General features: G+C 35.8%; 1 protein-coding gene and 1 long non-coding RNA gene across 4 annotated transcripts; one reads left to right on the top strand and one right to left on the bottom strand.

Annotated features, from left to right (window-relative positions):
- Positions 1–5757: 5757 nt before the first annotated feature.
- Positions 5758–12485, top strand: LOC111208872 (probable phosphoinositide phosphatase SAC9). Of its 3 annotated transcripts, none has more exons than XM_022708470.2 (14): positions 5758–5868; positions 5984–6056; positions 6140–6735; positions 6841–6973; positions 7195–8405; positions 8479–8586; positions 8678–8848; positions 8950–9192; positions 9333–9773; positions 9909–10715; positions 10859–11056; positions 11138–11587; positions 11673–11906; positions 11997–12485. In XM_022708470.2, the coding sequence occupies exons 2-14, from the start codon at positions 6038–6040 to the stop codon at positions 12276–12278; spliced, it is 4893 nt and encodes a 1630-aa protein (XP_022564191.1). In that variant the 5' UTR covers positions 5758–5868; positions 5984–6037; the 3' UTR covers positions 12279–12485. The 3 variants fall into 3 exon arrangements, with proteins under 3 accessions (XP_022564191.1, XP_022564192.1, XP_022564193.1); XM_022708471.2 differs by having other exon boundaries at positions 5807–5872; XM_022708472.2 differs by lacking the exons at positions 5758–5868; positions 5984–6056 and having other exon boundaries at positions 6400–6735; positions 7190–8405.
- Positions 12486–12632: 147 nt separating this feature from the next.
- Positions 12633–16007, bottom strand: LOC125591183. Its single transcript, XR_007327157.1, has 3 exons — positions 13639–16007; positions 12975–13052; positions 12633–12864 (listed from the first exon to the last, which is right to left on the bottom strand). It is a non-coding gene; the product is annotated as an uncharacterized LOC125591183 (long non-coding RNA).
- Positions 16008–24834: the final 8827 nt, after the last annotated feature.

The raw sequence follows: 24834 nt of genomic DNA, 5'->3' as shown, positions 1-24834 counted from the left end.
AACTTTTTCACTCATGAGGACCCAAAGATATCTATATCAATACTATTAAAAGATCCAAAAAATCTACCTATAAAAGTTGTTTGAACCCTTTCATTTTTTTAGTACAACCTATAATATAAAACCAAATATCATAACATGCCTTTATTATAGCAACAACTTAAAACTTATTACATTTTAATAAATAAGCATGATTTTCAACAATTATTATAACGACAATCGTTATCCTTTTACATTTTAGCAACCCACATTAATTCAATCACACGAATATACAAGATATCTTAACTTTTAAAATATTTAATTAAACTCTTAACTTTTGAAAATTTGATTTAAAATATTTAAGATGTTTCATATGTTAGTTTAGTTATACCAAAATCCTTTAATATTTCTATATTATATCAAAGGAGAAAATGTTTCGAAACATAGGGTTCATGTTTGGATATGCAGGTCTAGGTTCTTCGGATCCTAAACGTTTGACATAACTAAATATTTTAAAATATATAGATTAAGTTAGGGTCGGTTACTTTTCCCATAACTCAGACCCGAACTGCACCTGTTTTTTTGGGTTGGTTTCGGATTTAGTTTTTCAGGTCCGACAAACTGTAGAATCGTATGAAAAAGTTATATAAAAATGTACAGATAAATTCTGAAATAATAATGTATAACAATCTCAAAACATTAATTCATATAAAAAAATTTATAATTAAAAAACCGCGTTTAAAAGCGCGGGTCAAAATCTAGTTATTATTTAAAAAGTGATTTTGAAGATTTTTCATTTCTCCATCGTTATAAGATAAATCATTAATTCAGTTAATTATTATTAAAAAAGTTTCTTTTATATATATATATATATATATATATATATATATATATATCATGACATTTAAGATAATTAATTAATAAACAGATATCAAACATTTCTACTGATCTATATATACTACTATTTGTTGACAAAAAAATACTATTATTTAAATATGTACATTTCTCATGATAATTGAGTTTTTAATTAATAAATCTATATTGATAATAGATTTTTAATGTTTATACTGATAAGGTCATATTTATTTTATCTTATATTTAGTTTATGATTTTACTGGCTAATATTATAGCCATATTTTATTATATTATCATGATATTTGGAGTTATTAATCAATAAATATATATTAAAATATATATTAACAAATTCTACTTATAATAACATAATTAAGTTTGTCTTATTTTTATATAATGATTTAATGGATGATTTTATTAAAAATTTGATCCAAATACAGATATTACAATAATAAATTATAATTAGGTTTATCTTACATTTAGTTTATGATTTTAATGACTAATATTATAGTCGGGTTCTCTGACTCTTATTGAAAATATTAATCTAAATATAGATTATTACAATATTAAATTTAATATTAAACTTAAAGCATCATTGAAATATATATTTTTTTGGGCAAGAAACTGAATTATAAATTATATCATAAAATATAAATTCTATACTTATGCTAAATATTTTATAGATTTTGAATATTAAATAATTATATTCCTAACTAAAATAGATTATTTTATATTTATACATGACAAACATCAAATTATTTTTAATCCATAAAATCATAAATATTATCAAAATAATAATTTTAAACCAAAATAGTTTACAAGAGAATAAAAGTATTGTTATGATTATGATTATCATAATAAATTATATAATGATTTAAATATAATATAAGTACAATCTAGAAAAATTACCAAAAATACCATATTCATAATATCACTTTTCATGTTTACCTAAACCAATTTTATCCTCACTTTTAAAGAGGAAAAATGACATTTATAATTCTAGGATTAACTAATCTACATTTCGGGTTTAGAGTTGAGAGATAGGGTAGAGTTTTGGAATGCGGAGTCTAGGGTTCTAATAAATATATAAATAAATACTTATAGTTTTTTTTTAAACAGTTTCAGAAATAATTTTCGAATTTCAAAAAGAAAATTGAAAAAAAAAATTTGAGAAAAAAAAATAAAAAAAAATTGAATGAAAAAGTATAGTTGGAAAACAAATTTTTTTTTTTAATTTTATTATTATTGAATAGTTATTTATTTTATATATATATATATAGTAAAAATATAAGAGTCTTTTGTCTCTTAATGGAAAATGTACTTTTGAAAATGTCTTTTTATGATGGTAACCATGAATAATGGTACCAACAAAGTAGAAAACTAAATTAGTGATAATTTATTATGTTTATTCGGTTTTGTTATTTTGTTTATGTTTTATTAATTGTGACTGTTTATAATGAATACAATATCATTCATTGGAGTTCTTTTCACTCCACAAGTATAATAAGTGTATAATTACAAATCCAAACTTTCTAATTTGATTATTACAACAAAAAAATTTTTTTATCCAAAATCTACATCCTATAAATAAAAATATGAAACAAAAAATTTAATCAATACATTGATGAACCATAGGAATACTGAAGTAATATAATTTATAATATTAATTTAAAATGTCTAAGTTAATCATTTGAAATTTGTATAAAAATAAAAATAAATATTAAAACTAATTTTGTTTAGGTATATAAATATTTAGTCCGCACAAGGTGCGGACCATCATCTAGTATATATGGTTTTGATAAAATTTTAATATTTTGAAAATTAATTTCTTAATTTGTGGAAATAATGCTGTCCATACAAATTTATTTACAAATTATGAACCTTGCTGTAGACTGCTCGGATACACATATTTTACGGTTATTTAATTATAGATATAACCACGTGTACGGCATAAAATGAATAATTTAGAAATTTATATATTTAAAGAATATTCATTTATAGAAATAACTATTTCAATACTTTTTTATTTAAATGTTATTTTTTTCTTTTATGTGAATCTTAAATCAAATATTAATAATATTATTTGTATATGTTAGCGTGTTCAAAATAATATATTAAAAATATTCATATCAAATTAGTAAATTTTAATATCTTGAAAAGTTATAATTTTATGAGAATTTGATGTCAATTAATTTTCTTATAAGCTGTTAGCTTTAATTTATACCTTATATAGGTTTTTAATACATTGCTAAAACATAAATAAACCTAGGAAAATACCCAAGAAACTATCATTTAAATTCTTACTGGTACGTTTTGTTTCTCTTACAAAAGAGTAGTTAAAATGATTTTTTGGGTGAACTAATAGTCTGAGAGAAGGAATCATATATAGTGGATAACTGGATATGTAAGTCATAGATCCTTATGTTTTATTGGTTATTCTATTCCGGTCTGGCTCCTCAGGCCACCTCAAGTTTGAGTAATAGAATAGCCGTTTGCCGTCAAAAAAAAAAAAAAAAACTCATATGGACCTCACAAATTTTTTACAATTTAGTCTTAAAACATACCAACGTTTAGTCTTATATTTATCTCTTATAACATTTTGTGAATTCTAATTAATATGATTAGAAATTGAATTTACTAAAACATAAATATATTTTCAGTACTCTAAATTTAAGTATAATATTTTCAATTTAACATAACTATTAAAAAGTAATTAGTAAAAAAAATTGAATAATTATTATAATTTCATATAATAAAATAAAAATTTAGTAATATCATAGTATTACTACATAACTAAAATTGACAAATATCTGTCAATTTTTTTTAATTTGGTGAAAAAATAAAACAAATTTTAAGTTAAAAATAAGAAATTATTAAAATCAACATATTAAATATCATATCAATAAAAATAATATATATATATGATCAATTGTATTATATAATTTACGTATAACCATATTAATGTATTTTAATTAATCATTTTTATTTGGTTTGATCGGTTTATATATCCAACCATATATATATATATTACGAGTTTTTTAAAAATAAACTCATTCGATTTATTAGGTACTTGGTGATTCTTCTGTGCTCATGGATGGATGTACATATTTATAAAGTAGATATATTATAGTAGTTGATTGATATTTCACTTTTAATTTACATTATTTTATAATCTATAATGCATATTAATAATATTATGTTTTAATTAAAAATGTGATTGGATGTGTAATATCTAGTCGGTTTGGTTATCACTTGATTATGTTGAATTGTATCTACTTCTCCAAATTCAGCTATAATATTTTGGTTCTAAATAGACTAAAATTTGATTAATTTTGTTTAGGTTGGGTGTTGTTTTAGATATGTATATATTTTTTAGTAAAATTAAGTATAACTTAATATATTGTTTTGAGAATGAAATAACTTAATATACTGGTTTGATTCAATATTACATAAATGAATAAACGATAAAATTTTGAAGTCTCGCGCAAATATATAAATTTTACAAAATAATACGGGGTTGAGCACCCATATTTAAGACCAACACTAAGCCCTATTGTGGCAGCTTGTGTGCATAAGCAGTAGAGAGAATTACACCACCAGCAATGCTGTAACGGATCATATCAAGCTAGGAGCAATACAATAATTGTTTGCAGTTACAATAAAAATAAAAATTGGAGCCTTTACGCTTCGGAGATCCATCAACATTGTTCAATGCTTCTTCTGGTGATGGTGATCCATCTTGGAAGTTTCAACAGACGGCTGAGATTCATGCTTAGCAGCAGCCTGCAAAACCCGGCTTCGAACATCTGAGGAAGAAGGTGAAGTTGGGAGGCCAACACCATTTGTCTCAAGCTGTCCTGCAGCCCATGAGAAATCTTGAGCTCCACGTTTCACCGGTGGAAACAACATCCTTGAAGAATAAGAAGCAATCTTTGTTAAGGACTATACAGAAGTTTTGTTATGGAAACAAGCCCCAATGTTAGAGTCATCATAGGAAGAAAGGCGTTGGTATATAGTCTGCATAATGTCCAAGACTTGAGAAACAAGCAAAGAAACGATGCTAGCAAAGAGAGAATAAAAAAAGAATAGACCAAACCGAGGCCAATATACCTGTTCATGATGATACAGTTAAAAACATGTGGTCTATCAAAGGTTTAAGTATAAAAGACAAAGCACCTGCTCCAAGACAGCTTCCAGAGGCCTCAACACATTTAGGGCAGCATCTTCTGATGAGTTAAGAACACTTTTAACTGCAGGAGGAAACAGCTCCTCTGCAAAAGGAACTGATTGCCTCAAAAGATCAATGGCTATAAAAGCTTCTGTTTGAAGCTTCTTTCAAGCCAGTCTAAGAGCTTGAGAACTTGTCTCCAGCTATATCTTCTGTTTGGTCTAGAGTAGAAAACAAACAGTCTACAGCATCAGAAGCGTTTTTAAAAAAAAAATGGATTTCACGGAGGAGAAGAAAGAATCCAAAGTGTTCTTTACAGCATTTTCAACTTGGTTTGGTGAAGAGCTAAATGAATCCTTCACCCCAGAAGAAAAAGTCATTAAACCCAACATCTTCTCTACTTTCTACATAAGGAGATATAAAAGGCTGAACTTTAACTGTGGAATTTTAATGAGAGGAAGAGTGGACTGAGATTGATGAAAGCAGCTGTGATGGCGCGTAGATTCGAAAGAGATTGTATCGCAATTTTAAATAAGATATTTAAGAACTATTTCTTAGTTTTTTTAGTTAAAAGTTAAAAGACAGTTTCTCATATTCCGAACCTCCATTGATGATGTTCTAAGTAAAGATGATCACGTGGCTTCTTAAATTGGTCAATTATGGACAATTTACAACTATTAGGGCTAATGCGAACTTTTTAAATAGTTTCTGTCCTTTTTCAGAAATAGATAAAACAACACGTGTCATACTATATAATTGTTATATTCTGTGGGGTGCGTTGTAGACGATTTGCTTCTTCTCTTCTTCGATTGTTCGTCCCCTATGACTTTCGTGAAACGTTGCATCTGATGATGATCATGCTTCCTTGCAAGGTGAGTGAGTACATTCCCTAATCATTCAATTCGAATCTCTCTATTCTCTTAAATCTCAGATCTCTTTTTGTGAGAAAAGTCTGAACCTTTTGTTTGTTTGTTTTTTTCTCATCAGTGATCTTGAGAAAAGTCTGAACCTTTCCATATCGTGATATCTTCTTGGGTTCAGATGGATACGCACCCACCAGGTAGATTCCCATTTTCATTCCGTTTCTTATCGAAAGATCTAATTTTTATAACTGATTCGCTAAATAACTTTGTCTTGTTGTAGGGAATGGTCAGAAGACATCTATAGTCGTTGTAACACTAGACTCTGGCGAAGTCTACATCATATCAAGCCTCTTCTCCAGACTCGACACACAGGTCATCTACATAGACCCCACCACTGGTACCCTCCGTTACAACGGGAAGCCTGGTCTTGACAACTTCAAGTCAGAGCGCGAAGCTGTAGACTACATCACGAACGGATCGAGAGGAGTTTCCAGAAGCTCGGTTTACGCCAGGGCGATACTCGGTTACGCTGTTTTGGGCAGCTTTGGGATGCTTCTCGTCGCCACAAAGCTGAATCCGAGCGTTCCTGAGTTGCCTGGTGGTGGATGCGTGTACACTGTGGCTGAGAGTCAGTGGGTTAAAGTGCCGTTGCACAATCCTCTGCCTCAGGGGAAAGGTGAAGTTAAGAATATTCAGGAGTTGACGGAGCTTGACATTGATGGGAAGCATTACTTTTGTGATACTAGGGATATCACTAGGCCTTTCCCGAGCCGTGTGCCAGTGCAGAGCCCTGATGATGAATTCGTTTGGAATAAATGGTTATCTCTGCCGTTTAAGAATATTGGGCTGCCTGAACACTGTGTCATTCTTCTGCAGGTTCGTCCTTTGTTAATGACCTATCAGATTTGGGTTTCATTTGAATTCATATTCTAAGATAACCTGACATCAGATCATGTCTTCTTATTTGTTTGTTGATTATAGGGGTTTGCAGAGTATAGACCTTTTGGAAGCTCAGGTCAGTTAGAAGGAATTGTTGCTCTAATGGCCCGCCGTAGCAGGCTGCATCCAGGGACTCGTTACTTAGCTAGGGGCATAAATTCATGTTCTGGCACAGGTGAGATGCTCTCGGATTTTATTTTTTTGTTAAGGAACGGAGGTAGTATTAGTTTTCAATGTTTTTGGTTGGGCGCTGTACTTACCAAACGGTATTTGTATGGCTTATTTTCGATGGCATTCTTAAAAGCAATGGCTGTCTGAACGACAGGAATACATTTGAAGTAAATGTGGCTCCGGATTTGAGTAGGGCCTAATTTTAGAAGCGTATGTGTAGTGCAGGTAACGAAGTTGAGTGTGAGCAGCTTGTATGGACACCTAAAAAGCATGGTCAGAGCATTGCTTTTAGCTCGTACATTTGGCGACGTGGCACAATACCAATATGGTGGGGTGCGGAACTGAAGATGACCGCGGCAGAAGCAGAAATCTATGTGGCAGCTAAGGATCCGTATAAAGGAAGCACAGAGTATTACCAAAGGTTAAGCAAGCGATACGACACTAGGAATCTAGATGCACCGGTTGGGGAAAACCAGAAGAAAAAGGCTTTTGTTCCTATTGTGTGCATTAACTTGTTAAGAAGTGGAGAAGGGAAATCAGAATCTATCTTGGTCCAACATTTTGAAGAATCGATGAACTTCATCAAATCCGGTGGAAAGCTTCCTTATACTCGTGTTCATTTGATAAATTATGATTGGCACGCCAGTGTGAAATTAAAAGGGGAGCAGCAGACGATTGAAGGGTTATGGATGTATCTAAAATCTCCAACTATGGCGATAGGAATCACTGAAGGTGACTATTTGCCTTCACGACAAAGACTGAAAGATTGCAGAGGTGAGGTTATCTGTGTTGATGACGTAGAAGGTGCCTTCTGTTTGAGATCTCATCAGAATGGTGTGATACGCTTCAACTGCGCTGACTCTTTGGATCGAACAAATGCTGCTAGTTTCTTTGGTGGTCTTCAAGTGTTCGTAGAGCAATGTAGAAGGCTGGGGATATCACTTGATACTGATATTGGATATGGCTATAATTCTGGGAGTAGCTATAATGCTCCTCTTCCACCGGGATGGGAGAAAAGAGCTGATGCAGTCACTGGAAAATCTTATTTTATAGATCACAATACTAAGACAACAACATGGAGTCATCCATGTCCTGATAAGCCATGGAAGAGACTTGACATGAGGTTTGAGGAGTTTAAGAGATCAACTATCTTGTCCCCTGTGTCTGAGCTCGCGGATCTTTTTCTGCAACAAGGTGATATCCATGCAACACTCTATACTGGCTCAAAAGCTATGCACAGCCAGGTTCTCAATATCTTCAGTGAAGAATCAGGAGCGTTTAAACAGTTCTCTGCAGCACAGAAAAACATGAAAATTACCTTACAGAGAAGATATAAAAATGCAATGGTTGATAGTTCAAGGCAAAAGCAGTTGGAGATGTTTCTGGGAATGAGGCTTTTCAAGCATCTTCCATCGATTCCTGTACAGCCTTTACATGTAAGCAAACTGATACAATTTTTCACTGCCGCTATATTAATGTTACTGCTCACTGGAACTTTTTTCATGTCAGGTACTTTCTCGACCAGGTGGATTCTTTCTGAAACCTGTACCTAGCATGTCTGAAAGTTCCAATGATGGGTCCAGTCTGCTGAGTATCAAGACGAAGGACATAACTTGGGTACCTCCTTTTGGATAAAACATTACCTCTTAGTTCTCATCCCTCAAAAATTTGAGCTAAAAGTTTCCCCTGCTTTTTACATACTTTGCAGTTATGTCCACAAGCTGCAGAAGCTGTTGAATTAGTTATCTACCTCAGTGAGCCTTGCCATGTATGTCAACTTGTACTGACAATATCACACGGTGCTGATGATTTGACATGTCCATCCACTGTGAACGTGAAAACTGGACGCCACTTAGAGGACCTTAAATTAGTTGTTCAGGTTGACTCTCCTGTCCCTTCTCTTTTATTGTATCATGTAGACGTGCATACAAGCTAGTTCGACTGGATGACGATTGTCTGTATTTTCTGGTTTTTGGACAGGATGCTTCGATACCGCGGTGTGCGACTGGTACAAATCTTCTGATACCCTTACCAGGGCCAATTCGTGATGAGGATATTGCTATTACTGGAGCTGGTGCACGTCTTCATGAAAAAGATACGTCAAGTCTTTCACTGCTGTATGATTTTGAAGAACTAGAAGGACAGCTGGATTTCTTGACCCGTGTAGTTTCTGTTACATTTTATCCAGCTGGTTCTCTCAAAATCCCCATGACTCTTGGTCAGGTAATTACTAATTTACTACTTTCTATGCTAAAATTGATGATTTATGTAATAGCTTCATCATGCTCTGAACTAGTTTGGGACATGAAGAAGAAAAAAACAGTTTAAAACAAAACTTTTTCTGCATTGTGTTTGTTCTTCAGATAGAAGTCCTTGGAGTTTCTCTTCCATGGAAAGGAATGTTTACTAGCGAACGTACCGGAGGAAGATTGGCTGAGATTGCAGGGAAAACAAAAGAAGATGAAGTTCCTTTTTCATCTTGTTCTGACTCGAATCCTTTTGCCGCAAAAACTTTACAGACTGAAACTGTGTCCACACCAGTACAACAGAATGATCCGTTTCCTAGTAATCTGCTTGACCTTTTGACAGGAGAGGTTTCTGCTTCTGACCCCTTCCCACAACCAGCGGTGGAATGTGTTGCAAGTGGAGGCAATGACATGCTTGATTTCTTAGACCAAGCAGTTGTTCAATATAGTGGTCCTGAAACTGTTCCCAGCATGTCTTCTTCACAAGATAAAAGTCCTAGAGAGAGTGGTTCTCATCTGTACTTAAATTGTCTGAAGTCCGTTATGGGTCCAAACATGGTATGTTACTTCATCTTGTCACATACCATTTGTGATCTTATGATTCCTTTCTTGGTTTCATCTCAGATGTTATATGTCCTCTTAAACTGCCATTTTAATGGTAAACTTAATTTCTGCATGTCTATTATAATACAGGGAAGGAAGCTTGAGTTTATAGAAGCTATGAAGCTTGAAATTGAACGGCTACGTCTAAATATTTCTGCAGCAGAAAGAGATAGGGCACTGTTATCAATTGGAATTGATCCTGCTACCATTAATCCAAACTCTTCACACGACGAGTTATATATTGGAAGATTGTGCAGAATAGCAAATGCACTTGCAGTTCTTGGCCAGGCTTCTCTTGAAGATAAACTTATAGCTTCTATTGGTTTAGAGAAGCTGGAAAATAGTGTGATAGATTTCTGGAATATTAACGGAATTGGTGAGGGTTGTAACGGTGGAGTGTGTCAAGTCAGAGCCGAGGTCAACAAAAATTCAGTTGGATCTACTACCAAGAGTTTGGGGGGAGAGCCAGGCTCAGTGTTCTTATGTTTACAGTGTAGGAAGAAAGCTTGCAAGTCTTGTTGTGCCGGAAGAGGAGCGGTTCTGCTTTCAAAATCCTACTCCAGGGACAACGCGAATGGAGGTGGAAGTCTTGCTGATGGCTCTGCTACTTCTATTATAGGTTCAGATCAGTACATGTGTAAAAATTGCTGCAACACGATAGTACTTGAAGCCTTGATTGTAGATTACGTTAGGGTCTTGGTCAGCTTGCGAAGAAGTGGCCGTGTTGATGATGCTTGTCGGGAAGCTCTGAATGAGGTGTTTGGATCTAACCTTGCGAATCATCTTGCTGTTAGAGGTCAACCTTCTCCTAAGCCAGAAGACTTTAATGTACTTCATCAAATTCTTGGTCAAGAGGAATCACTAGCTGAGTTCCCATATGCAAGCTTCTTACATAAGGTAATTAGTTGCCTTCTTACATAAGACCTATTGCTGAACTTCTAGCCTTTGTTCCTATAGATGTTTCAGTGTATATCATTGGTTCCTCTGTTTTGGTTTGTTCATACTTTCTCCCTTTTGGATGTTTTCATAATGCAATGTAGGTCGAAACTGGGACTTATTCAGCACCATTTTTGTCATTGCTCACCCCTCTGAACCTTGCTTCAAGTAGTTCCTACTGGAAAGCTCCTCCGTCTTCAAGCTCTGTTGAAGCTGTCATCATTCTCAATACCCTTTCAGATGTGAACAGTGTGATTCTTCTCGTTAGTCCATGTGGTTACTCTGATGCCGATGCTCCTACCGTAAGTTGACTTTTCTATCTTCAATTGGTATCACATGCCGTTGATGCGGCCGCAATAATGGCATGGTTTCATACATTGCAGGTCCAAATTTGGGCGAGCAACGACATAAATAAGGAAACACGGACATTGATGGGGAAGTGGGATGTGCAGTCCTTTGTTAGATCTTCGCCTGAGCTTTACGGTCCAGAAAAGTCTGGTAGAGCACCTAGGCATATAAAATTTGCTTTCAAGAATCCTATCCGTTGCCGCATTATATGGGTGACACTGCGTCTTCCTCGGCTTGGATCTAGCTCAGTTAGTTTGGACAGAAACATTAATCTCTTGTCTTTGGATGAGAACCCTTTTGCCCCACCAATCCCTCGGCGTGCTTCTTTTGGAGCTACGACTGAGAATGAACCATGTCTTCATGCAAAACGCATCCTTGTCAGCGGAAACAGCAGGAGGGACAAAGCACTTGCGTCATTACAAAGTGTTGACAGCATGAGCGTAAGAAACTGGCTTGACAGACCCCCACGTTTGAATAGATTCCTGGTTAGTACCTTGAAGACATGCTCTGATTCTTTATAGCCTTTCTCAATGGCATTTTCATTGTTATCACTTTTTTTTTCTCTTTCAGATACCACTCGAGGCTGAGAGACCGATGGCTAATGATCTAGTCCTGGAACTTTATCTGCAACCTGGTTCACCTTTAGCTTCTGGATTCCGTTTGGATGCCTTTAACGCCATTAAGCCTCGTGTTACCCACTCGCCTTCTTCAGGTGTAGTTGACATTTGGGACCCCACGAGTATCATAATGGAAGATAGGCACGTCTCTCCTGCCGTCTTGTATATACAAGTATCTGCTCTTCAGGTTATCTATCTCTGCAACCGTCTTTAGTCCTCAGAAACCAATATCTTCTTGTAACTTTTTAGTTGTGGATCTGGAAACTTTTTCTTGCAGGATCAGTACAAAATGGTGACCATCGCGGAATACAGATTGCCTGAAGCGAGAGTTGGAACACAGATGTATTTCGACTTCCCTAAGCAAGTTCAAGGACGCAGAGTATCGTTTAAGCTGCTTGGAGATGTTGCAGCTTTAGCTGATGATCCTGCAGAGACTGATGATTTGAGTGGTAGGGCTTCTCCTTTGGCTGCAGGGCTGTCTTTAGCAAACAGGATCAAGCTGTATTACTATGCTGATCCTTATGAAGTAGGCAAATGGGCTAGTCTTTCTGCTGTCTGATTTTTACTCTTTTTATTGGCTGGTAACTTGGCTCGATCCACACACCCACTTTTTGTGGTCTGACATTCTGTTTTGTTTTTATTCCTTTTTCCTCTTAAGAATCAGCTTGTTGTATGTTTTGTTTTATGTTGCGAGTACTAATTACCTTGTGATTGTATTTGCATCAAAGGGATATAAAGAAGAAGAAGAAAAAACTAGTTTATTATATGTGGAGTGGTTTTGATGTTCCCGACATTGTGTTAAGCTGTCAATGACCACCATTTGTGTTAGCTATTTATCAAAATTTCTAGTGACACCATCTGCTATATAATCTATATGACATGAAGACTGCAAAAACTTTGCAAGAAAATAGAATAATCACAATATTAAAGAGACTTTTCAGATAATAGAAACAGAACATGAGTAAGAGCTTTGTCTCTGAATCCATCATCCCCATACAAAAGGATCAGGTGGTGGCACGTTAGCACAAGACACTTGATCCTCCATGTGAGGAAAATAGTCAACACAACCCACAATACCATCCAAATTACTCTCAACCATCTCCACTCCCTCTTGCTTTTCCAGTTGAGTTCGAACATGGCCGGATCTGTGAACAGCCGAATGAAACTGTGACACCTGTCACCTCCTATCTGGAGAACAGCGTACCACCAACAATATCTCATAACACAATAGCCCATATACACAATTGACACTCACCCTAAGCCCAAACAAAAAGCCGAATAAAAAGTCCAGTAGCACCAATCCGTCCAAATATCATATACTCGTCAGTCTCGCCTGAAATGAGAAAGATAGAGGGGTGAGTAACGGGGAAGTCACTCAGTGAGGTATGAGATACTAAACCCGAAGTCCATGGACCCAGACAGAGCACTCCGAATAAATATAATTTAATCCTAACACGTTGCAAACATGATACCTAAAGTACCCAAAAACCAAACAATAGTCCTAGCGAGGTGCACACTCGCTGCCCACTAACAGGCCAAAAACACCACCGAATATGTGCTCGGTAACACACGCCCGTAGACGATTTATCGACCTCAAAACCTTGGCACAACAGGCCGACTACACTGTGCCGCAGTATCCACCACACCCAATGTACTGGCCGACACACCCATGGTCGGCTAACATCCAAATCACCTCAATATACTATATATATATATATATATATATATATATATTATCAATTATAAATGAACAAGCACCGTTGAACCATCTAACACCCTAGTTCCGGTTTAAGCAAAGAACCTAGAAACTAAACAAACAATGACAGACTCGATTTCACACAGACAAAACACATTAGAAATAAATTATATTTATTCGAGGTCCTAAACCGTGTAAGAGAAGTTCGGGAAAAGACCCTCACCTTAGCCACGTTGAGAAAACACTCGGGATTTGTCCAAGAAACCTCTTCGGTCAGGATTTAACAAGAATTAATTATCAAATAATTCACACCTTAAGTCCACGATGGTTTCCCTAGGCATGAACCAATTAAGGGTTAAATTATATAAGTGAATTTCTTGTAGCACAAGAAATTGAGAAGAGGACACTCAACCATCACGGCTTGGGTTTACGTTATTGGCTCTCGTACTCCGACAACCCGGCTCCATCTACGATGACTAACAACTCATGGTGGTGCAGAACGGTGGTCGGCGGTGTTAAGACGGTGACTCCGGCTTGGCTCGTTTCCTCCTCACGTTCATTTATCAGATCAATATTAAACCAACCACAAAGCACTTCCGACTGATCTTGGTCTAGCAAGGGTAGTGACATCACGGCGGTTGCTCTTTGGTGATGGATGGTTCGCGGGGAACGGATCGGTGGTGGTTGGTGTTAAACGCCGCAGCTCCATTTTAGATCGTGTCTCCTCCGCATCTCTCGGTTATGATTACATTTATGACGAGGGTGATAAAGGCTCCGGCGCGGCAAGGATCTCAGACCCTCCTCCGGTGAGATGATCATGACGGTCGCGAAGAACCGGCGACGATCAAGGCATGGATCTCCGGTGGACTGAGATGACTCAAGGATTTGAGCCGTGGTGGAGAGGTAGAAGACGATGGTGAATAACGGCTGATGTCACACTATCTTAGGTTTAGAAGAGGAAGTTACGTATTAATAATATGTAAGCTACACGGTTTACATTAAACCAGTAAAGAAATTGCTTTGAGTTGGTTTGGTCCAATAATTAAACAAACAAATTCTCAAATCTGGTTTACGGTAATCGGATCGTTACAGAAACATTGGCCTCGGCCCCCAAAATTTTTAGAGGTTTTTTGCATAGGTTTAAGCCCTCAAACATTGATTCCGGCCCCCAAAATTTTAGAGTTCTTAAAAAATGTTTCAAGTCCCCCTCCCACCAAATTCTCAGATCCGGCCCTGAGTTCGAAGCCGGTCGAAAAAGCCTTTAAGAAGGGTCCCCGTACAAGCACCTTTCCTCTTACTCCGCATTATTATTCTTGAATACACAACAACAAGCTGAGTGAAATAACCGAACTTGCTATCAGTGTCCTTGATAAACTCAAAATGAGGATTCGTAGCCACTCTCTTGATCAAACCGGCCAAAAATATACACGCCATACCGTGCCACAAACGTTGCTGTTAGCTTCATGTTACCAAGTTCCTTGAGCGTGATCCCTTGAGGAGGTTCTAATGCAAAATGCTTGGTACCAAACGAGCCGTTTTCTCAAGCATACGTCTACAATCTGGAGGTGGCTCGATGATTGCTACTTTAGAAGGAGTTTGATTTGAATTGTTTTGCGCTAAACGTTTCTGACTAACGCCAAGTGTTTATAAAGGCCCATTTTTAATCTGTACTGGGCTTCTTAGGCCTATTCTTTTCTTTTTTTGTTGTTGGGGTTAATTTATGGGATGTCTAATGTCTTTTTGTTGTTGTTGTTGGGGTTAGTTTATGGGATGTCTAATGTCTTTAATCCAGAAAGATTCCCTTTTCTTTTCATTTTTGGTCAACAAAGATTCCCTTTTCTATACATGATAATATTCAATTATTCATAATCTTCCTCACCAACTCTATACCTAAACCACTGACCACAGATGTTCTTGAGTTATTTATCTAAACATATACCACAACGTGCAAATCATGAACCTTGATGTATGTTATTGTAACTTTTGTTAAATCTCCAGTACTTTTATTGATCAAACAACTTTAGTTAGACTGACTTGGACGATCCCCTGACAAACTCACTTCCTTGGCTCACCAAACCCTTAAAGCTTTGACCACTTCTGTTTAATAGCGATATGGTTAATGGTTATAAGATCATCCTTAAAGCCATCTTTCTTTTCCATTTTTATCTGAGAAAACCAGGATGAGTTAAATGCAGCTTGAGACTTGAGACAGTAAACGGAACTAGGTCTTAGTTCTGCGAATTTATTATTCTACTATTAGTTGTGTAGAGTAATCGCTAAGCAATTCATGTTTATCAATAAGGAAAATAAGTCTATATGTTTTGAAATTAAGGAAAATAATGAAAAGTGTCTGACTATCCATCGATAGTCTATATGTTAAAAGTTTTCAGGGTTCACTATGTTTACACGCTTAAGATATTTGAAGAGAAAACACACATAAAATAATAATTTGAAAAATTGTATACACTTTAACAAACTGCTCGTTAAAGTATTTTGTTTTAAGAAAATTATGGACTATATTTATAAATATAAAAAATGGAGACTCTAAAACAACTAGATTTAGCAGCTAAATTTGTAGTTAAAAAAAAATAGATGCAAATCCTAATTATAATTAACGTTGGTTTTTAATAATATACACTACCGTTTATTGAGTGTACAATTACATAGTATTAAGTACAATGCTCCAGTAATTAGAGGCCATCAAAAGTGGCGACAACATATTATCTATCTATATATATAAAATTGGTTTTTTCCCTTCTTATGACATGTGGAAGGGGGGTTTGTTGACATGTGTCCTCATGTTTTTTTTTTGTATTTAAATTCTTCTTCTTTTAAATTATTGCAATTTTCTCCATCAATTTCTAATTGTGTATTATCTAATCCTTCTCACACTTATTGGTCTCTAAAATTCAAGAAATAAATAAAATAATATAAATATATTTTAAATATTTAATTTATTCACACCTAAAAATAGCAAGACTTTTCATCATTTTATTATTTTTACTAATTTTTTTTATTTCATTTAAAAATCATATTTATTTCACTATTAGCATCATAAGATAATCAAATTAAGAATAAGAAACTAGACAACCGACACATAAACTAAGAAAGCGGGCCAAAGGGAGAATAATAATCGAAAGGCCAAAGCCACCAAAAAGCAGGAAAATATATGCCTAAAACACCGGAATCACAACCAGTAGCTAAAAAGTAAGAAACACCTCACAGACTAAACAAGAACATACAAGACGGCATGCAACTGAAAAACCACAAAGCTCTGGATATAAGGGACCAAAGCTCCAAGATACTAACTCCACACACATATACCAAGGAAAACATGGAAAGAAAAGAAACAACTTGAGAGAGGGAGAATGAAAGACAACCACCAAAAAATCAGAGACTAAACTTGAGACCAGAAATAACCTTCCAAGCCCACATAGCATACACGAACGAAAACATTATCCAAATCTCGAGTGGCAAACATGGTGAAAGGGAGAGCCACCAGAGATGCGATGAAAGCTGCAAAGAGATGCAAAATAGAGAGGGAAAGGGAGACAGAGCGAAATCAGAAAACTATGGAGCCGTCCTCGAGCTATGAAAGAGAGCATAGAAGTCAGAACACCAAAAACTAGATCTTGAAAACCAAAACGAGCAGAGACTATTGACGGTAAGCCAACGACGAAGAATACAAAATCAAAGACGAATAAACTCTGACCCAACCAAGGAGATGCAGTTCCTAACATCAGCTGAAATCTAAGGAAGAAGAGGAGCAATCAATATTGACTAGAACAGCCTTCAATGCCGTGGGAAGCAACCGAACAACTGAAAACTCATAAACCCGATCTGCAACAAATATCATATAATCTCATAGGTGAAGAAGGCAAGAAGAACAAGAGAAAAATGTGAGTCTTTTTCCGGTGATGGTGAGAAGCACCGCACACCAGAAATGTAACGAAATACATAGACGGTGAGGGCTCAAGTTTAAAATATGGGGAGAGGGCAAAAAACATCTTAAAAATTATAATTTTCAAAAATATGAAAAAAATATAATACAATTTTGACGATGAAACCGTTAATCTTAGAATCAACAAATGCGTAGATGCAAAGTTATTAAAATTCAATATTAGTTTACATTAGAGACTCATTTAACTACTAACAAGTACTATACACACAACAACACATTATTCAAAAAAACAAATGCAAAATATATTAACTTATCACCTACTACATAACAAACTAAAAACATCAAATAATGATCTTAACAAATAAAAAAGATAACATAATTACATTATCCAAAAAAAAAATCATGCTCTTAGCAATAATAAAACAATATTCCGCGCGAAGCGCGGACACCTCCCTAGTATTTGATAAAGTGAAGCTTTATGATATAGTAAAGACAATAATGAAGCAAGCACATGGCTATATCTCACTAACTCGGCCTAAATGTATTATTTTAAAAATTAGCCAATCAAGTTGGAATGATTTTTCAAACTAGATAATTGTTTACAAAATTTTATAGTTTCACTTCCATATACGTCTAAACTGAAAAGTGGGTTTCTTAATTGAAGCATGCACGAAAAGCATTAAAAATTAATTAAAGATTCCTAGTCAATATTAATCAACTCCTTTAATAGTTTTTTGTTCCATGAACACTGTAATTACATTTACATACACATATCAACTACTCTTAAGAGCTAGCTTATATAACATTGAAGGAATCCAAATAGGTACTAAACTTATAGAAAATTATTAATTAACACCAGGACAGGTTGAAGAAATAAGCTTTTATACGTCGAAGTCGTTCACTAAATATAAATTTAAAGAATATATAATACGGATTGTTTAAGAAAGTGAATTGAGTTTTTATGATGTAAAAGGGTACAATCTTGCTCAAGATTCCGATAACATATGGTACAATACAAATGAATATATATTTTTTTTTTGATCAACCTACAAATAATTTTTTGCTAAAGCTATAAAAAATTACAAAAGATTATTAGTATTTTGGTAGCATAATAACATTAGGGGTAAAAGAGTCCAAAACATTTATCAAACAGTGTAATACAGTATTTTAGGGTATATAACTAAATACACTAAAAAACTTTGGTAAGGAGTCCAAATACTCTATTATTATTATCAAATTAGGGGTCACAAATACATAAATACATTTTTTCAAATTTTGCCATCATTTATACATCAAGTTATTGACCAATACACAAGTATTTAATATACAAATGTTAATTAGCACCCAAGATGCAATACTATAAATTCGAAACCTACAATAACATAGAGGTGTATAATCTTAAAATTTAGCTATATCATCACACGGAAGTTGTCACTTACCTAAATAACTTTTCTAGTTTTATTAATTTTCATCCATTATTTTTGTAACCAAAAAAAACACAAATCGTAGTGAAATAATGGATGTTACATCTTTACTACGATTTGCATACAGATAGTTAGCCAAACACTACAAGAAAACGTGCCCATAACAACGAACATTTACGGCGAAAATATTTCGTCGTAAATTTACATGATGTTTAGAACGCAGTTACGAGGAATCCAACTTTCGTCGTAAACGCCATATAAATTTACGACGAATAGTTTTCGTCGTAAAATCCATGTAAGTTTACGACGAATATACGTGGAATGAGAAATACGTCGTAATCATTACATCGACATTACAACGAAACATATTACCGTTATATTTACCATTATATTTAGGTGAAAATGTGTATTCAATGTGCTTTAGCTTACCTAATTTCGTCGTAAAGTCGTTGTAAATATTATGTTAAAACCATGTAAAATCCAAGTAAAATATTCCTTGTAAAATCGTTATTATATTTCAACTACCCAACCCGAAAATTTCTCTATATATATATGTCATTTCCCATAACACTCTTCCTCACAACACACAAACGGGAGAAAAAAAAATCAGAAAAAAAATCAGAAAAAAAAAGATTTCAAAAAAAAATCTAAGAAAAAATGGCCGGTGGCGGTAGTATTTACGAGTTACGGAGTTGGATGTATTTGCACAAAGATTCCGACGGGAGGGTGACGAACGCATTTCTGAGCGGGCTAGAGACATTCATGCACCATGCGGGCTGTACACCGATCACACAGGAAAGCGGTAAGATGTTCTGCCCCTGTCGAAAATGCAAGAATTCAAAATTTGCACGTAGTGAAACTGTATGGAAGCATTTAGTAAACAGAGGATTTACACCACAGTACTACATTTGGTATCAACATGGAGAGGGTTATGGGGGAAATGAAGCTAGTAGTAGTAATAATAATTTTGAGGATGGTCATCATAGTGAAGAACCGAATCATTTGCATAATGAATATAATTATCATCAAGATCATGAGCAGATGGTAGATCATGATAGGGTTCAAGATATGATTAGTGATGCATTTTTAGAAACAACTACAACAATAGCTGATGGAACAGGAAATGTAGAAGAACATAATTTGGATGCAAAAAGGTTTTATGAAATGCTAGATGCTGCAAATCAACCAATCTACACTGGTTGTAGAGAAGGTCTCTCTAAATTGTCTCTAGCAGCTAGGATGATGAATATTAAAACGGATCATAATTTACCTGAGAATTGCATGGATGCATGGGCGGAGTTGTGTAAAGAGTATTTGCCAGAAGACAACGTGTCTGCTGAATCTTATTATGAGATTCAAAAATTGGTTTATAGTCTTGGGTTGCCTTCGGAGATGATTGATGTTTGCATCGACAACTGCATGATCTACTGGAAAGAAGATGACAAGTTAGAAGAGTGTCGATTCTGCAAAAAACCACGATTCAAACCGCAAGGCCGTGGGAGGAATAGGGTACCGTACCAAAGGATGTGGTACCTACCAATTACAGACAGATTGAAAAGATTATATCAATCTGAGAGGACTGCTGCATCGATGAGGTGGCATGCGGAACATGTCCAGAGAGATGGTGAGGTTGCACATCCATCAGACGCAAGAGCGTGGAAACATTTCAACAAGGTACACGCAGATTTTGCTACAAATATTCGGAATGTCTATCTTGGGTTATGCACCGATGGATTTAGTCCATTTGGAATGTCTGGTAGACAATATTCTTTGTGGCCAGTCATTCTTACGCCGTACAATTTACCGCCGGATATGTGCATGGAACAAGAATTTCTATTTTTGACCATATTAATCCCTGGGCCGAAGCATCCAAAACGGTCTCTTGATGTTTTTCTTCAACCGTTGATAGAAGAGCTAAAGCAATTATGGTCAGAAGGGGTAAGGACGTACGATTGTTCCTTGAAAAACAATTTTACGATGCGAGCAGATCTGCTGTGGACGATAAGTGATTTCTCTGCTTATGGGATGTTGACTGGCTGGACAACACATGGAAGATTATCTTGTCCATATTGTCTTGGATCGACGGATGCTTTTCAACTGAAGAATGGTAGGAAGAGTTGTTGGTTTGATTGTCATCGTCGCTTTCTTCCACTTGCCCATCCGTACAGAAGAAATAAGACATTGTTTCGGCACAAAAAAATTGTCAGAGACGGTCCTCCTCCATATCTCACCGGCCAGCAGATCGAAGCAGACATTCATTATTACGGAGCTCAGGAAACAGTTAAAGTTGAAGGAAATTGGCATGTTCCTGGAAATATGCCTGATGGGTATGGTTTGTCTCACAATTGCCATAAGAAGAGTATATTTTGGGAGCTGCCCTATTGGAGAGATCTTCTCTTACGCCACAATCTGGATGTCATACATATTGAGAAGAACTTTTTTGAGAACATCATGAATACATTGCTTAACGTCCCTGGGAAGACAAAAGATAACAAAAAGTCAAGGATGGACTTACCTGATATTCGCTCAAGAAGTGAGTTACATATCAAGAGCAATGGAAATGTTCCTGTTCACATCTTCCGGTTGTCATCAGAAGCCAAAACAACCTTGTTTGACTGGGTTGCATCAGAAGTTAAGTTTCCTGATGGTTATGTTTCAAATCTGTCAAGATGTGTTGAACGAGGTCAAAAGTTTTCCGGAATGAAGAGTCATGGTTGTCATGTGTTTATGCAATGACTACTTCCATCTGCTTTTGCTGAGCTCCTTCCAGCAAATGTCCATGAAGCACTTGCAGGTAATTATAATTTTATAATATATATACATATGTTATAAAATGTTATTAATTTGATTACTTTTGCAATATACAGCTATCGACGCTTTTTTCAGAGATCTTAGCACACGTACGTTCAAGGAAGAAGTCATCGAACAACTTCATCATAACAGTCCGATCATATTGTGCAACCTGGAGAAGATATTTCCTCCTTCATTTTTTGACGTCATGGAGCATCTAGTTGTCCACCTACCGTATGAAGCATTGCTTCGTGGACCTGTTCACAACGGATGGATGTATCCGTATGAGCGACAGATAAAACATTTGAAGGGGAAAGAAAGAAATCTTGCAAAGGTGGAAGGTTCAATAGTTGCGGGGAGTGTGACAGCCAAAACATCTAACTTCACATCATACTACTTTGCTCCAACTGTTCGTACGAGGAAAAGAGTTCCTAGAAGATATGATGATGGTGGAGTACCGATATCATATCCAATTGATGGTGTTCCTGACATTTTCTGCGAAATTGCACGGTTTGGTGGTAAAACGAAAGAAGTATGGTGGTCATGTGAAGAGGATAAACATAGTGCCCACACTTATATTCTGCTCAACTGCTAGGATGCAGTGACCCGTTACTTTGAAAGGTAAATATTTTTGTGAATGTTAATTATATGAATTGAAGTTAATTATGTATGACTTGATTATTTGTTTAATTTGCAGCATGTTTGTATCTCAAGTTGATGAAGCAATACCAGGAATATCTGCAACTGATGTGGACACACGTAAAGATAAGCACTTTGTCAAGTGGTTAAAATCACAGGTACGTAATATATCTCATACATTGATTAATTAAGTAAGTGTTTTGATACTTCAATATTAATTAAGAATAACTGCTTTTTGCAGGTTGATTATGACGATCCTTATTATCCCGTATGGTTTCACGAATTGGTTCAAGGTCCAGTTGCAAAGGTCACCACATCACCTATGTATTTCACACGAGGATTTACCTTTCACACATACGAGTATAGGAGACATCGGGCAACGAGTAACTACAGAATATGTGTGAAAGGTGAAACAGACTTTTACGGGATCTTGCAGGAGATTATTGAAGTGAAAATTTCCGGGGTTATTGAAGCTAAAATGCGTCCTCTTCAAATGTGAATGGTTCGATCCTGTTGTGAACCGAGGGATTCGGTATAACAAATTTGGTGTTGTGGATGTCAATTTTGGGAGAAGATACAACAAATTTGAGCCTTTCATTTTAGCTTCACAAGCCGAGCAAGTTAGCTTCCTTCCTTATCCTCGGCTTCGAACTTCCGGGATAAACTGGTTAGCTGCTATCAAAATTACACCTCGTGGACGCATTGTCGCTGGAGAAGAACCGCCCTTGCAAGAAGAAGACGCTATCAATGAAGTTGAGGTACCAGAACAACCAACTGATGAAATCCTTTTGATCGACCCGCAAAACTTTCAATATGAAGATATTCCCGAAGATGCGACAGATGAAGCACGTGAAGACGAGTTCGAGAGAAGCGACGATGATGATTGTAATGATAGTGATGAGAACGAAAACGATTTAGAGTGATGTAATATTGATGAGAACGAAAACGATTTAGAGTGATGTAATATATGTAACAAATGTTGTATTTCTCTATTGTAACGTACGTTTAAAGAAATATTGTTTTTTTACCATCCTAATGTATGTGTAACAAATGTTGTTTTATATAATATGTATTTCTTTAGTTTTTAAAAAATTATTTGGAGTTTTAGGGTTTTAGAGTTTAAGTTGGAGAAAGAGCACAAAGTAGTAGAGAAGAGATATGATGTTAGATGATATGTGACTTTGGGGTTTAGAGATTTCATTCTCGGTGTTTAGGATTAAGCGTTGTAAAATCGTCGTAAATAGTTATTTATTCCACGTAATTTCGTAGTAAATGGAAAAACGCGGGCCTGGTAACTTCGTCGTAAACGTGGGCCAGGTAAATTCGTCGTAAACTGACGTTTCGACGTAATTTCGTCGTAAATCGAAAAACGCGGGCCTGGTAACTTCGTCGTAAATGAAAAAACGCGGGCCTGGTAACTTCGTCGTAATATTACGTCGCGTTTACGACGAATCATTTTCTATATATTGAGACGCCGAGACGAGGCTGCCTCGTTCATTCCTCCCAAACTCCTCTCCTCTCCCTCTAAGGTACATTCTCTTTCCTCCTTTTTTTTTTTTTTTAAGTTAGTTTAGGTTATTAATTAGTTAGGTAATTAGTTTAGGTGATTAGTTAGATAATTAGTTTAGGTGATTAGTTAGATGACGGAATACTATAGTTTAGGTGATTAGTTAGGTAACGGAATAATTTTTTAATTATATCGTCATAATTGATTAAATTTATTTAAATTTTTTTTAGATGGCTCCTAGAAGGAAACCAGCAGCACCTACTTATGCCCAGTTGTTTGGCGATGGTTCCGGTACATCTTCTTCCGGTCCATCGTCTTCCGATGCAGTTCCAGACTCTCAGACTTCTCAGAGAGTTTTTTCGAGTCCTCCTCTTCCACCGCAGATGCCTCCACCTCCTCCTCCAGCGGCTGCACCTGAGCCTGTCCCAGAAGGTGCAGTTCATCCGGATTTGCGTGTGCCTTCATATGCTCCCTTCGCGAGATATACGGTGGAGGATTTGCTTGCCCAGCCTGGACGGGAGGGTTTGGATGTTCTAGACCCCGATAGACCCCGAGGAACTTATTGGTAAGTTATTAATTTTTATTACATTAAAATTAAATTAATTTTTATTTTCTAACGATTAAATTGTATTTTTTTCAGGTTTGGGGCTAACAGCCGTGTTAGCCGGAGCGTTTCGGCGACGATTAAGGGTTACTACGACGGGGCATACCCGAACTGGAGCAAGACACCAAATCACGTTAAGATCACGTGGTTTAAATGTTTTGCGGTAAGATTTTTAAATTTAATTAAATTTTCACTTTTAAATATATATATATATTTTTAATATTTATTATTAATTGTAATTTTTTTAAAATTTTTATGTTTCAGCAAAAGTGGCGTTGGTCTTTGGGAATCACCGAGAGGGTGAAGGCGGAATTCGTTGCAAAGGCAAAGATACGCCTCTGCAACACAGTCTCTGATTGGAAGGACAAGTGGGAGATCTACGGGTATGAGGGAAAGCCCACTGAGCTCACGACGGATGTGTGGGATGGCCTCATCGCCTATTGGGAGCACCCCTCTTCGATCAAAAAGGCCAATTCGTGCTCGGCTTCTCGAAGGACGAAGGATAAAGATGGTCATTTGCCCATGCTTCACAGAACCGGACAAAAACCTCATGC

Source organism: Brassica napus, chromosome C8, assembly GCF_020379485.1.
Source record: "Brassica napus cultivar Da-Ae chromosome C8, Da-Ae, whole genome shotgun sequence".
Taxonomy (NCBI): domain Eukaryota; kingdom Viridiplantae; phylum Streptophyta; class Magnoliopsida; order Brassicales; family Brassicaceae; genus Brassica; species Brassica napus.
Note: the sequence above shows the minus strand (reverse complement) of the source record. Positions and strands in the feature narration are given on the sequence as shown.

What these genes read in the sequence shown, in the direction of transcription:
- LOC111208872 (XM_022708470.2), top strand. An exon ending in TCCCCATGACTCTTGGTCAG is followed by an intron (nt 9,193 to 9,332) that starts GTAATTACTAAT and finishes TTTGTTCTTCAG; the next exon opens with ATAGAAGTCCTTGGAGTTTC. An exon ending in ATGCAAGCTTCTTACATAAG is followed by an intron (nt 10,716 to 10,858) that starts GTAATTAGTTGC and finishes AATGCAATGTAG; the next exon opens with GTCGAAACTGGGACTTATTC.